The sequence below is a fragment of the Podarcis liolepis genome (assembly GCF_965112155.1).
Source record: "Podarcis liolepis genome assembly, chromosome: 12".
NCBI lineage: Eukaryota > Metazoa > Chordata > Lepidosauria > Squamata > Lacertidae > Podarcis > Podarcis liolepis.
Genome location: NC_139563.1, coordinates 2,302,491 through 2,317,964, shown reverse-complemented (window position 1 = coordinate 2,317,964; position 15,474 = coordinate 2,302,491). Strand labels below are relative to the sequence as shown.

The 15,474-nt window shown below is 47.1% G+C and overlaps 1 protein-coding gene across 2 annotated transcripts in view; it reads left to right on the top strand.

The window, feature by feature from the left end:
* The window catches only part of LOC310689188 (SCO-spondin-like), a 179,159-nt gene that overhangs the window by 124,750 nt on the left and 38,935 nt on the right, over positions 1-15,474 (top strand). For both annotated transcript variants that reach the window (XM_083466452.1, XM_083466451.1), the window contains exons 73-81: positions 270-316; positions 435-635; positions 2,189-2,359; positions 4,430-4,627; positions 6,329-6,425; positions 8,906-9,129; positions 9,450-9,599; positions 11,122-11,288; positions 13,498-13,658. In XM_083466452.1, coding sequence (XP_083322578.1) covers positions 270-316; positions 435-635; positions 2,189-2,359; positions 4,430-4,627; positions 6,329-6,425; positions 8,906-9,129; positions 9,450-9,599; positions 11,122-11,288; positions 13,498-13,658 — 1,416 coding nt within the window. The remainder of the gene's footprint in view (positions 1-269; positions 317-434; positions 636-2,188; positions 2,360-4,429; positions 4,628-6,328; positions 6,426-8,905; positions 9,130-9,449; positions 9,600-11,121; positions 11,289-13,497; positions 13,659-15,474) is intronic.

Genomic DNA, 15,474 nt, shown 5'->3' with positions numbered 1-15,474 from the left:
TCGGAACTTTATCGTCTTTCCATCTCTGGGCCAGTAGTATCTGTGCTCCTGTCGTCGCACACATGAATAGTCGTTTCTGCTCCTTCGGAATCTCTGCACATAAAGTACCTAGTAGAAAAGTCTCTGGTCCGTCCCCCCCCCCCAAAAAAAGTTATTTTAAACATTTTTTTCAACTCATTATAAATCATTTCCCAGAATGCTTTTGTTATCTTGCACGTCGACGACAGGCAAGGGGGACTCCCATCTCCTGCCTCTTTCTCTCTTCCCAGCACCTGCTCCAAAGGGAAGCTGATCTGCACCAGTCAAGCTTGTGCCGGTGAGTCCCACAGGGAGGTTTTGCCGGGCAGAGGGGGGCCTCACAGAGAGGAAGGAGCCCCCCCCCATGGGAAAGGCTTCATTAGGACCCCAGCAGCCTCTTTCCCTCCTTATTCTAGTTCCCGGCGGCTGGTGCGACTGGTCCCCGTGGAGCCCTTGCTCCAGGACGTGTGGCAACGAGATGGTCACCCGCTACCGGGCCTGCGCTTGCCCCAAGCCCCAGAACGGGGGTCCCGAGTGCGAGGGACTGCAGGAGCAGCACGGGGACAGCGGAATCCAGCTCCAGAGGAAGGAGTGCCCCATGGACTCTTTCTGCCCAGGTACCAAACCTCTGGGGCAAACAGGAGGGTGGCTCACAGACTCACAGATCCCGCAAGTGAACTTTTGTAAAAGTGGTTAGGGAGGGAAAGGCTCAGATGGGGAGGGGGGGCTCAGCCCCCTTTCTTCCTACTGTGCAATATTCTTATTGTGCGTTTATAGCCCACCTTGAGGAGCTCAAGGTGACCTAGAGGGTTCTTCTCGCCTCCGTTTAATCGTCACAACAGCCCTGAGAGGTAGGCTAGGCTGAGAGGCAGCGACTGGCACCCGCCAAGCTTCGTAGTTGAACATTACTGATTTGAGGAACCTCACCAAAATGCTGAAGAGGGTGCATCTCCACAGGCACATACCTCCACATCTAGTGGGAGTGTCACAAAATCCAACTATTCTGGACAACAGCCATACGAGAAATATGTAAAATAACTAAGCAAGTATTAGACATCACCCCAGAATTGACCCTACTAAACATCTTCCAAGACAACAATGCCCACTTACACCACAAAGAACTCATCACCCACCTACTTTCAGCAGCCAGAAACATCATAGCCAGACACTGGAGAGACCTGTCAGGAGTAATCATGGACCAAGGTACCAAATAGTATGGGAAACAGCCCTACTAGAAAAATTAACCAATAAACTGAAACTGACATGGGGACAAATAGAGGAAGACGCCTTCACCCCGGTATGGCTCCCCTTTATCACATACACAGCCCAACAAGACAATGACAATAATCCACCAATGGCATATAAATCAAGATGGCTAACCTGATCCAAAACACCTACCCACCACACTCACACATGAAAACAAAGATCACCACAGCCAACCACAAATGAACAACCACACCCTAGGCCAACCCCAACCTCTCTCACCACCAAAGGAACACAAATGAACAGCACGAGCAACGCTGACACCAAACCCTACATACATTAAGCAAAATAGAAACACCCAGGCTTCCTCATCCTCAGCCCTCCAGATGTTTTTGACCCACAACTCCCATGATCCCTAGCTAGCAGGACCAGTGGTCAAGGATGATGGGTATTGTAGTCTCAAAACATCTGGAGGGCCGAGTTTGAGGAAGCCTGGGTTACAATATAACGGAGCACCTTGTGTTTATTTTCCCTTCTTTTCCTTCTTCCTTCTTTCCTTTGCTTATTCTCGCTTCTTTCCTGCTTACCGTATTTTTCGCTCCATAAGACGCACCAGACCACAAGACGCACCTAGTTTTTGGAGCAGGAAAACAAGAAAAAAAATCTGAATCTCAGAAGCCAGAATAGCAAGAGGGATCGCTGCGCAGCGAAAGCAGCAATCCCTCTTGCTGTTCTGGCTTCTGGGATAGCTGCGCAGCCTGCATTCCCTCCATAAGACGCACACACATTTCCCCTTACATTTTAGGAGGGGAAAAAGTGAGTCTTATAGAGCAAAAATTACGGTACCTTCTTTTGATCAGTTTGGCTTTTATTGTATTTTACATTGAAAACCTTTAATAAAAATTGATATCGAGGAAAGAGGGAGGGCTCAGCAGACACCCCCCCCCTTTTCTCTTGCTCCTCACAGTGGACGGGGCCTGGAGCACGTGGAGCCCCTGGTCCCCCTGCGACGCCTGCGGAGGAGAGTCGGCCCGGAGCCGGGAGTGCAGCAACCCCCCTGCCCGCTTTGGGGGGCTTCCCTGCCCTGGCGAAGCCCGGCAGACCCTCTCGTGCCACGACAGAGTCACCGAGTGTGAAGGTGAGAAGGTGCAATGGGCTGGGCAGATAATTTTAGAATACCTAACTGTGAAGATGGGATGCGGGTGGCGCTGTGCGTAAAACCTCAGTGCCTAGGACTTGCCAGTCGTATGGTCGGCGGTTCGAATCCCCGCGGCAGGGTGAGCTCCCGTCTTTCGGTCCCAGCTCCTGCCCACCTAGCAGTTCGAAAGCACCCTTAAGTGCAAGTAGATAAATAGGGACCGCTTTATAGCGGGAAGGTAAACGGCGTTTCCGTGTGCTGCGCTGGTGCTGGCTCGCCAGAGCAGCTTCGTCACGCTGGCCACGTGACCCGGAAGTGTCTGCGGACAGCGCTGGCCCCCGGCCTCTTAAGTGAGATGGGCGCACAACCCTAGAGTCGGACACGACTGGCCTGTACGGGCAGGGGTACCTTTACCTTTACCTTTAACTGTGAAGATACACAGAATGAAAGGATTTAAGGTCATTGAGAGAGGGGGAGGATTGGTTTGAGAAGATATTGAATTATTTGAGTAGGTTTAAACAATTTGGGAGAATTAAAATGTTAAAAGTTAAATAAATCTTGTGGAAGGAGGAGTGTTAAGGTATATAGTGTACATATGGTTGATTTGAATATGTTATTATTGAATATGTATATTATTGAATATTGTATACCCAACCCCTGGGGGGTTTCACTGTTTGTGTTTTGGTGGTTGGTAAAAAAATAAAATTACAAAACAAAACAAAAAAGACATTCTGGGGGGTGCTGTTGTTGCCCCCCCAAAAGCCCCATAATCAGAGAGGTGGGGGTGGCACTGACGTTGGGGGGATGAATGTCAGAACATACAACAGTGGTCCTCAAAAAACACCCTTTATACCCACATTTTCAGAAGGAAAATTCGCTCACGCCCAACAGAATTTTATTTATTGGTAATAAATTAATTGGATCAGGCTCCTTTGAAACACCTGCTTTTACACCGTCCCACGGTTAGTAAGTTTTGGGAGAAAGCGTGGGATTATATCAATAATACGTTGGAGAAGAATTTAAGATTTTCAGAGGGGAATTTTCGTTTGAACTCTATAGCTGTTGCGTGAAAAGTGACAATGGGAGAGCGAAAATGGAGCCCACCTGCCCTAAGGGTTGCTAAGACATTGATATTGATGAACAGGAATAATAATATTTATTTATTTATTTATTTATTTATTTATTTATTTATTTATTTATACGTACGTACGTACGTACCCCGCCCACCCGGCTGGCTTTCCCCAGTCTCTCTGGGCAGCTCCCAACAGAATATTTAAAACACAATAAAACACCAAACATTAGAGATTTCCCTAAACAGGGCTGGTTTCAGGTGCCTTCTGAAAGGCAGATAGCTGTTTATTTCCTTGACATCTGATGGGATGTACATTTCCAAAATATAAGATTAAAAAACAAATAAAATAAAACCTACATACAGCAACATAGTTTTGTGTTGTGTCGGCTCCTATGATGTAAGGAATGGCCCCCGCCTGCTAGTCTGCTCCCTCAAATATCACTGGTTTGCTCCTTTCTATATATAGGGTGCCTACATTCTGCTATTTATGATTATTAGCAGTTTGCATCATATATTTACACCTATTATTATTTCATGTTATAGGAAGTTTCTGGAGACTAGGTTATGAGTCTTTGTAAACTGTGTTTCTACATTAAAGGAACTTTTGTTCTTGCCAAATGCCATTGTGTTTGCATTATTTTGTTATGCATAAAACATCATTTTAAGTTAGAGCTTAATAATTATTTCACTAGTAACATACTTCTTCTTAATTGTATTTCAGTTCAGCAATGACTTTAATAAAATACATATTTTGTGGTGTGCAAATAGCTTGAGATGCCTATGAGGTCCATAAATGACCATATAGCAAACATTCAACACAAAAAACAGTGACAATTTGTTGTTGACAAAGGGCAGCTGGACATAGAAAGGGTCCCATTACCTTCAGGAGCTGAGGGCCGCATCAGACCTCAATCCGGCCCTGGGTGGGAACACGGAGTGAAAGTTCACCCCCCAGGTGCGCGCAGAGATCTGAGTGGCTTTTTCCTGGTTCCCCCCAGACTGCAGCGGGGGCCAGGTGTCGTTCCCCTGCGGCAAGGCCTGCCCACGCACCTGCGAGGACCTGCACCCGGACACCGCCTGCTTGGACAGCCCCCAGTGCCAGCTCTCGTGTGCCTGCCCAGGCGGGCAGCTGTTGCAGGATGGTGTGTGCGTCCCTCCAGCGCAGTGCCGCTGCAAGTACCAGAACACCTGGCTGGGTGAGTGAGTGAGTGAATCTTTAACAAAGGGAGCTGCCTTGTTTGGAGTCAGGCCATTGCCTGATCTAGCTCTGTAATGAGGACGCTGGCTGGCAGAAGCTCTCCAGGATTTCAGGCAGGGGAATTGAATGAATCAAGGACCTTCTGCATGCCAAGCACGTGTTCTACTGTAGCCTTTCAGACCTTTCCCATGGGTCGGGTGATTGTTGCTCCCAGGAGGGAGGGAGGAGCCAATAGACACCAAGGGTAGGTTCAGAGAAAGAGTTTATTTCTGCTCTCCGGAATAGCAGAAAGGCACTACGTGATCAGTCACAATCAAGCACACCTAAAGAGCAGTTACATACAGCCTATATTCCCTGTAGGTCCCCTTTCCCCCTCCCCAGGAATCCAGCCTCATGAGTTTGTACACGTAAGTTTGTATCCTTGAGCATGAATAGAAATTGTTTCTGTACTTTTATCTGGCACTCCTGGCGCCATTCCTGGGGTCTGTGCACCACCGTGGTCAGGATAGTTACAACCGGTAAGATAAGTTGGATGCGCCATCCCTTCTCTACTTGGAACTGACAAGGCCATCTATTACGCCTTCATGGACTGATAAAGGGGAAGGCTTTGTTTATTCGGCTACTTTGTGTTATACAACTCAAGCTTATGGATTTTAGCTAATGGATCCTCAAAGAAAGAATTTGGGAAGTTTGGAGCCTAGTTGGGGTGACTACACAGTCAGGTTTGGGTAACCTGTCCCTTCACTACCACCCATCTACAAGGAGCATAGGAAGCAGCCGGTCCGCCTACCTCAGTGTTGTCTACACTGGCAGGCAGCGACTTTCCCGGGGATTGAACCAGTGACCTTCTGTAAGCCAAGCAGCTGCTCTGCCACTGAGCCACAGATCTTTCCCAGCCCAGTTTGCTGGGCTTGGCAATCATTTGGCAAGGAGTCTTGGTTGACCACAAATTTGACATGAGCCAACAGTGTGACGTGGCAGCTAAAAAAAACCAATGCAATTCTGGGCTGCATCAATAGGAGTATAGCATCTAGATCAAGGGAAGTAATAGTGCCACTGTATTCTGCTCTGGTCAGACCTCACCTGGAGTACTGTGTCCAGTTCTGGGCACCACAATTCAAGAAGGACACTGACAAACTGGAACGTGTCCAGAGGAGGGCAACCAAAATGGTCAAAGGCCTGGAAACGATGCCTTATGAGGAACGGCTAAGGGAGCTGGGCATGTTTAGCCTGGAGAAGAGGAGGTTAAGGGGTGATATGATAGCCATGTTCAAATATATAAAAGGATGTCACATAGAGGAGGGAGAAAGGTTGTTTTCTGCTGCTCCAGAGAAGCGGACACGGAGCAATGGATCCAAACTACAAGAAAGAAGATTCCACCTAAACATTAGGAAGAACTTCCTTACAGTAAGAGCTGTTTGACAGTGGAATTTGCTGCCCAGGAGTGTGGTGGAGTCTCCTACTTTGGAGGTCTTTAAGCAGAGGCTTGACAACCATATGTCAGGAGTGCTCTGATGGTGTTTCCTGCTTGGCAGGGGGTTGGACTCGATGGCCCTTGTGGTCTCTTCCAACTCTATGATTCTATGATTTTAGAGGAGGGAATTCAAGATGGAGGGGGCCTGATTCACACAAGGAGGGCTAGGGGAGCAGGAGGAAACTGCCGACTCTGAATTATTCCCTCTTCTTCTCATCTTGGCAGGTGTCCCCGAAGGACGGAATCTCTCTCTGTGGTCCGGGCTCCCCCCCTGGGAGTACGTCCAGCCTGGGGAGACAGTGACTGGGCCCTGCCAGAACTGGTGAGTCTGGCCAAGGCAGGCTAATGACGCTTTTAATACCTTTATTTGGTTTATTTTGTAAGATTTATACACCCTTTCTTTGTTTTTTTGGGTGGAAAACACCTAAATTTCACTGCAGCTTGGGTTGACTTTATAAGCTCAACACGGCGATCTTCTGGCACCAGCTCTTTGCATGGCATGGCTGACAAAATTTACCTAAAGCTCCCTTTCTTTCATGAACTAGGCTCACCAGTGGGGGAAAAATAACATATATTTTGCCACTAGCTGGTGCTGCAGTTATATAAATACAGAGGTACCTTGGTTCTCAAACTTAATCTGTTCCAGAAGTCCGTTCCAAAACCAAAGTGTTCCAAAACTGAGGCGCTTTCCCATAGAAAGGAATGCAAAATGGATTAATCTGTTCCAGACTTTTAAAAACAACCCCCAAAACAGCAATTTAACATGGATTTTACTATCTAATGAAACAATTGATGAAAGCAATAAACAATGTACAGTGGTACCTCGCAAGACGAACGCCTCGCAAGACGGAAAACCCGCTAGATGAAAGGGTTTTCCGTTTTGGAGGCGCTTCGCAAGACGAATTTCCCTATGGGCTTGCTTCGCAAGACGACAGCCCATAGGGAAATATCCGGGACAGCGGGGAAGCGCAGCGCGTCTTCCCCACTGTCCTCGGACCTCCTCCGAAGCCGGGCGGTGGGGCGGGAACGCCTCCTCCCACCGCCGCCGGGCTTCGGAACGATGCTCCGAAGCCGGGCGGCAGGGAGGGAACACCTGCCCCCGCCGCCGGGCTTCGGAACGATGCTCTGAAGCCGGGCGGCGGGGAGGGAACACCTTCTGAAGGCGGGCGGGAGGCGAAAGTCTTTGTTCCCCCCTGCCTGCCTTCCCGGGAGAGCGGAGAAACACAGCGCGTTTCTCCGCTGTCCCGGAGGGCTTTTGAAGGCAGGTGGGGGGGAGCAAAGACTTTCGCCCCCCGCCCGCCTTCAGAAGAGGTCCAGGACCTCTTCTGAAGGCGGGCGGGGGGCGAAAGTCTTTGTCCCCCCTGCCTGCCTTCCCAGGGGCTTTTACATCGCCCCGGACAGCGGAGAAGTCCTCCGCTGTCCCGGGGCGATTTTAAAATGCCGCCCGCCAGCATTTTAAGATCGCCCGGACAGTGGAGAAGTCCTCCGCTGTCCCGGGGTTTTTTAAAATGCTGGGGGTGGGAAGAAAAGCCCTTGTCCCCCCCCCCCAGCCTTCAGAAGAGGTCCGGGGACAGACTGTCCCCGGACCTGGTCTGAAGGCGGTTTCCCTAGAAACGCATTAATTGATTTTCAATGCATTCCTATGGGAAACCGTGCTTCGCAAGACGAAAAACTCGCAAGACGAAGAGACTTGCGGAACGAATTAATTTCGTCTTGCGAGGCACCACTGTACTGCAGTCACACAATCAATCAGTAGCTGAACTGCAAATGCAAAACGAGAGCATGAGTTATATAATAATATCACTTTTAGGATAAAAACCTTAACATCTGTGTTTGCTTAAATGCATGGTTTTAAAGTCTCTCTCTCTGTGTGTTTTTAACATCAGGTTGGATAAATGAAGCCTTAAAATTTTAGCCCTAAACTTAAATTTAGGATTGAGCTGATGAAAGCAGTTCTTACTCAAGTGAGGGCAATACTTTCCTCAAATCTGCACTTACTTTTTAATTACTTCAGTCCATTTCCAATCATTAATTATTTTAGGATTTTGCACCATTCTTTGATTTTGTTTCATTTTTTATGTGCATCATGATTTACTCTATATTCTTGGCAGTTCAGTTAGTTTGTCCCATTAATTTATGATGATGTTATGCTGGCTTAACACCAAATCAGTTCTTTTGTGTGTTACTACTGTGGAAATTCCAGTTTGGGGGATTTTGTAGCTCCTGTTTTGGAAATATGATGTTTGATGTACCTATTGTTAAAAATTTAATAAAAATCATTTAAAAACAAACAAACAAGCCTCAAGGTAGTTTACAAAAAGAAAAGAAAACAGTAAGTTTATCGATAAAAAAATAATTAAAAACAACAATTTAATACCTTCCCAAAATTTAAAATCAGTAAGCTAAAACCAGACTAAAACCCCCACCCACATTCTAGATGTCTGGTTGGGCTTGTCTAAACCAAAATGTTTTTAGCAGGTGCCAAAAGTGTACAATGAAGGCTGCTGACTGTTGTCAAGTGGCAGGCAGTTCCAAAGTGAAAAATCTGTTTCTTACAAATGCGGAACAGTTATATATGGAATTTTGACTTTGCTTTTTATTCATAATCTTTCATTCAGACATTTTGTGACCTTCTGTTTCAAAGCAGCTTATAAACCACTTAGAGATTCTTTTCCTTCTTTTTCTCGTGGAAATGTGAAACACAGAATGGAAACAATTTCTGCAAATAAAAATAAAGAAATGTGAATGGTGTTATGTCTGCCCGGCCATTAGCATCCCTCTGCCCCCTTTCTTCTCCCCCAGCACCTGCGTGGCCGGGCACCTGCAATGCGACGTGGACCCCTCGTGCCGCCTGGATGGGGGCTGGGGCCCCTGGGGGCCCTGGTCGCCCTGCAGCCAGAGCTGCGGGGAGGGAGCCGAGTTCCGATTCCGCGAGTGTGACCACCCAGCCCCCCAGAACGGAGGCAGGGGGTGCCTGGGCAGCAGGGAGCAGCAGAAAGCTTGCCAGAGCCAGCAAGATTGCCCAGGTGAGGAGAACGGGGGAAGATAATAATAATAATAATAATAATAATAATAATAATAATAATAATAATTTATACCCCGCCCATGTGGCTGGGCCTCCCCAGGCACTCTGGGCTGCTCCCAACAGAATATTGTTAATAATAATAATAATAATAATAATAATAATAATAATAATAATGTGATAAAAATAATAACAAACCGATATATTTTTAACATTTCTGTTCTAAACTTTTAAAAATAATAATAAAAAAATTCCTATTTTGCTATATTTCCCCTCCTTCCCTCCCTCCTTCCCTTGACCTCTGCCCCCTCTGTCTCCCCACAGAGGAGGATGCCTGGGGCGACTGGTCCCCCTGGGAGCCCTGCAGTGTCTCCTGCGGAGGAGGAGAGCAAATGCGGATCCGCCGGTGCCGGGAGCCCGACTGCCAGGGCTTGGCCGCCCAGAGCAAGACCTGCAACACACAAGTGTGCCTTGGTGAGTCTGTGGCTCCAGGGGTGTACGAAGGGGGGGGGAGAGGGGGCAGGTCGCCCGGGCACCGCCCTGGGGTGGGGGTGACAAGATGGCCTGCTGCCTCCCCCCAGCTGTAGAGCGGCGGAGGGCGCACACGCAGTCAGTGTGGGCACCGCTTGCGTGGCTACTGTACCGGCTGCCACGCATGCGCAGTCCATACGGATGTCTTGCATCCATCACCAGGCGGTTTGCCCCGCCCCATGCGACAGAGAGGGTTCCTCCGCCACTGGGTGGCTCCCCCCAATACTGAAACTCCCCAGTTCTCTGAGGAGTGCAGACCGGCCCACTGTCTCCTCCCCAATCCAGCTTCTCCAGGCAGCGAGTTCCAAAGTTGCCTGGGAGGTGCTACCACCGAGAAGGCCCTGCTAGGCATCCCCACCAGGACCAGATTTAGGTTTGATGAGGCCCTAAGCTGCTGAAGGTAACAGGGCCCTTTCTATGTCCAGCTGTCCTTTGTCAGCAACAAATTGTTGCTGTTTTTTTTGTGTTGAATATATACTATATGGTCATTTATGGACCTCATAGGCATCTCAAGCCAAGTGCACATCACAAAATATGCATTATATCAAAGTAATTGCTGAACTGAAATACAATTAAGAAGAAGTATATTAATAGTGAAATAATTACTAAGCTCTAACTTAAAATTATTTTTTTCATAACGAACTTAATAATGCAAACACATTGGCATTTGGCAAGAGCGAAAGTTCCTTTAGAAACACCTTTTACAAAGACTCAGCCTCTAGTCTCTATAAAGTCCTACACAGTGGTGCCTCGCAAGACGAAAAGAATCCATTCTGTGATTCTCTTCGTCTAGCGGTTTTTTTGTCTTGCGAAGCAAGCCCATTGACGGATTAGCGGATTAGCGCTATTAGTGCTATTAGTGGCTTTTAGCGGCTTATCGGATCAGCTGATAAGCGGCTTAGCGGCTTAGAAAAAGGGGGGGAAGGGGAAAAAACCAGCAGGAACTCGCAAGACATTGTCGTCTTGCGAAGCAAGCCCATAGGAGATTCGTTTTGCGAAGCACCTCCAAAACGGAAAACTCTTTCGTCTAGCAAGTTTTCCGTCTTGCGAGGCATTCGTCTTGCGGGGCACCACTGTAACATGAAATAATAATAGGTGTAAATATATGATGCCAACTACTAATAATTATAAATAGCAGAATACAGGCACCCTATATATAGAAAGGAGCAAACCAGTGATATCTGAGGGAGCAGACTAGCAGGCGGGGCCCAGGACTTAAACCATAGGAGCTGACACAACACAAAACACTGTTGCTGTAGGTAGGTTTTATTCTATTTGTTTTTTATCTTATATTTTGGAAATGCACATCCAGGGTTTTTTCCTTTAATTTTTTTGGGGGCCCCAAGAGAGTGGGGCCCTAAGCTATAGCTTGTTCGGCTTATACATAAATCCGGCGCTGGTCCTCCCCAAGGGACCGAGAGAAGGGCCTCTGGTCACTGCTGCGATCCTTCTCCCATCCTCTCAGAGGTCGGCTGCCCGGTGGGGCGTCTGTACCGGGAATGCCTGCAGGAAGAGGGCTGCCCCTACAGCTGCGCCCATCTCACCCGCCAGATGGACTGCTTCTCGGACGGCTGCGAGGAGGGGTGCCACTGCCCCGTGGGCACCTACCAGCACGAAGGGGCCTGCGTCCAGGTGGGGACCTCTGAACTTCTCGGTCTCTCTCTGTCCGTCTGATGGTGGAGGTAGAACATAGCCGTTGTGCTCCACCCCTGAGCAAAAGCCCTTCCCCCAAACCTGCTGTCTGTGCTGAGGAAGGCTGAGTTTTTGCACACAACTAATAATACTAATAGGGAAGCGGATGGCACTGTGGGTTAAACCACAGAGCCTAGAGCTTGCCGATCAGAAGGTCGGCGGTTCAAATCCTGTGACGGGGTGAGCTCCCGTTGCTCGGTCCCTGCTCCTGCCAACCTAGCAGTTCGAAAGCACCTCAACGTGCAAGTAGATAAGTAGGTACCGCTCCGGCGGGAAGGTAAACGGCGTTTCCGTGCGCTGCTCTGGTTTGCCAGAAGTGGCTTAGTCCTGCTGGCCACATGACCCGGAAGCTGTACGCCGGCTCCCTCGGCCAATAAAGCGAGATGAGCGCCGTAACCCCAGAGTCGGCCACGACTGGACCTAATGGTCAGGGGTCCCTTTACCTTTACTTTTAATAATACTAATACTAGTACTAATACTAATAATAATTTATTATTTATACCCTGCCCACCTGGCTGGGTTTCCCCAGTCACTCTGGGTGGCTCCCAACAGAAATAATATAACAACAACAGGTTGATTTGAATATGTTATTATTGAATATGTATATTATTGAATATTGTATACCCAATGTATCAGCCGCCTGGGGGTTTCACTGTTTGTGTTTTGGTGGTTGGTAAAAAATAATACATATTAAACAACAACAACAATGCAATAAAACAACAGACATTAAAAGCTTCCCTAAAGAGGGTTGCCTTCAGATGTCTTCTAAATGTCAGGTAGTTGTTGATCTCTTTGACATCTGATGGGAGGGTGTTCCACAGGACGGGCGCCACCACCGAGAAGGCCCTCTGTCTGGTTCCCTGTAACCTCGCTTCTCACAGGGAGGGATTGCCAGAAGGCCCTCAGAGCTGGATCTCGGTGTGCTTTGGAGTGGTTTAATAATAATAATTTCTACACAACAAATTATTAAAATAAATCATCTTCATTATTTCCCTGCCCCTTTTTTTTCTCCCTCCCCCCAAAACTTCTCTCAGTTCCTCTCTCTGATTTCTCAACTCATGTTGTTCTCTGCATATTGTAAAATTGTATACATCCTTGTGTTATCTATCTACTATGTTGACCCTCGCTAAATTTGTGTATGTTTATTCAAAACCTGCCAAGGAGTCCAATTCATTTTGTTGTTGTTTTAAGTAATTTGTAAAAAGTTCCCATTCTTCTTTAAAGTCACAGTTGCCCTTATCTCGCAATTTGCATGTCAGTTTCGCCAGCTCTGCATAGCTCATCAATTTCTCTTCCCACTGTTCTTTTGTCGGGGCTTCTTCATTCTTCCATCCTTGTGCTATCAAGACTCTTGCAGCTGTTGTAGCGTATTGTAATGAGTGTGGGGTTGCTCGTGCGTAAGTTGCCGCCTCTCCAGGCTTTGTTGCCTTGTTAAACCTTTTCTGTCTGGACAGCCCTTCACTTCGTGGCTGCCTCAGTCGCTAGCAGAATCCGTCAGTGGGCATTTCTTAAACCTTTTCCAACATAAAAGTTGTTTGACACCAAGTCTCCTCCTACTCTCCCTGCGCGGAAGTCTTCTGCGCAGGGAGGGCGTGGGTAGCGGAGGACCCGTGCTCTCCCCGCTGGTGTCCGGTGAAGAGTCCTGGAGCCCTCTTGCCGATTCCCCCATCAGCCCCTCTATATCCCTGGTGTTCTGCTGATTTGCTTCCCCATGTGCTGAGCTGCTTCTCTCCCTGCTGGGCCCTTCTCCAGCATCATTTGAGAGCCTTCCCTCCGCCTCTAGCTCCGATGTCAGTTCCCTGACACGTATAGTTCCTTATTTTCCTTGGCAGGTCCTACAATCCCTAACAAAAATGCTTCTGGTGTTTTTTTTTTACAAAGGTCATTTTAAACATTTTCTTCAGCTCATTATATATCATTTCCCAAATTTTTTAAATTTCTCTGCATTCCCACCACATATGATAAAAGGTCCCTTCCTTTTCTTTACATTTCCAGCATATTATTTGACCCGGTTTTATCCATTCTTGCTGTCTGTACTGGTGTTACATACCATCTATACATCATTTTCATGTTGTTTTCTTGAAAAGAGAACAATCTGTAAATTGACCTCTTTACAAGTCCCCTCTCTTTCTCTTTCTCTCTGCTTTAGGAGTGCCCCTGCATCCTGACCGAAGACGCCCTCAAGATGTTCTGGAACCACTCCTCGGATCCCAGCTCCCCTCTGGGCATCCTCACAGCCCAGGGTCAGCGACTCTCCCTGGGAGGAGAAGTTGCCCCAAATACCACCATCTATTCTGCCTGCAGCAACTGGTGAGCTCGGCCAGATTTCTCATGGAACTTTGAAGTGTCAGGCATAGCTCTAATGGCTTTAGCCCAAACGTAGCAGAGTTTTCCTGCACAGCGAAGAAGCTAGTCGAGGTGGAAATGACTAGTCAGCTGGACTCAGAATAACTATTTACAGGATTTATTAAAAGGGAAAAATAAAACCAGCAGAGTTTCTGCATACAAAACAAAGCAAAATAAATCCTTTCTTTCTCTCTCTCTCTCATAACCATACACAGCACTTCTACTCCTACTCCTAACACACCTCTAACACCAAACTGTGCTAGCATTTCTAGATAACAGAGTTGAGTGCTGGTCATTAACCAATCAGAGTAAGTAGTTTCTAGGTCAAGCAGACCTTGGCTTTCTGCCAAGAGTAAATTGACACTGCCTTGAGTTAATTGTGTGAAGCCAGAATCTGTAAGTTCCCATGAGAATCAATTAACAGAAACTGAACAATTTCAACCGTTCCCTCCATGCCCAGCTCACAGGCAAAGCCTCACCTATGCCACTGCGGCCCCTGGCATGCCAGCTGCGCACCCAGCTTATGATTTTTTTCTTATTATTTGTATATTTGGAACAGATTTTATATATAGATATACAGTCATACCTCGGGTTACAGATGCTTCAGGTTGCATTTTTTTGGGTTACAGACTGCCGAAACCCGGAAGTACCGGAACGGGTTACTTCTGGGTTTCGGCAGTCACACATGCTCAGAAGCGCCAAATCGCAACCCCCACGTGCGCAGACACGGGTTGCAAACGCTGCGAGTTGCAAACGTGCATCACGCACGGATCACGTTCTCAACCCAAGCGTCCATTGTAGTTTAATTCAATTAATGGTGAATATTCTTCTTTTTATCTGTAAGCTACCTTGAGCCCAGCAAGGGGGGGGGGGAGATGGTTTATAAATAAATATTAAGCTTTTAAAATTATTATTAAGCTATTTTTATTACCGTAGATTCCGGCGTATAAGACGACTTTTTAACCCCAGAAAAGAGGTTAAAAAGTCTGGGGTCGTCTTATATGCCGGGTAATAATTCCAGCTGCTGGTTCCAGGTTTGCCATCAGCGTTCACATTTGTGTAGCATCCCAAGAGGCTGCCTTATACAGAGGTACCTTGGTTCTCATACTTAATCTGTTCCAGAAGTCCATTCCAAAACCAAAGCGTTCCAAAGCCAAGGTGCGCTTTCCCGTAGGAAGTAATTCAAAATGGATTAATCTGTTCAAGACTTTTAAAAACAACCCCCAAAACAGCAATTTAACATGGATTTTAAACGAGACCACTGATCCATAAAACGAAAGCAAGAATCAATGCACTGTACTATAAAATAAATAAGACAGTATTGTAGATGATAAAAATGATAATTAATTTTTCTTACTGAACTGGTGATAGTCCTTGTTTGGATGGGGGGGGGGGCTTTTATCCATTTCCTCAGTCACACAATCAATCAGTCAGTAGCTGAACTGGGTTCCACACAGTCACAAAAACAATGAACCGAAAAAGCCTCAGAAACAAAAAATGCAAAATAAACAGCAAAAACAAAAGCGCCAAACTTAATTCATTCCAGAAGTCCATTTGACTTCCGAAATGTTCAAAAACCAAGGCGCAGCTTCTGATTTGGTGCAGACGCCCCAGAAACAATAGCTGACAGCTACCCTAAAAAACATTTGAAAACCGGAAAACTTACTTTCAGGTTTTTGGCGTTTGGGAACCAAAGCGTTTGAGAACCAAGGGACCACTGTATTGAGTCAGATTATGGCTCTGTCTGGTCGACTGCAGTTCTCCCAGCCTTTTCCCATCC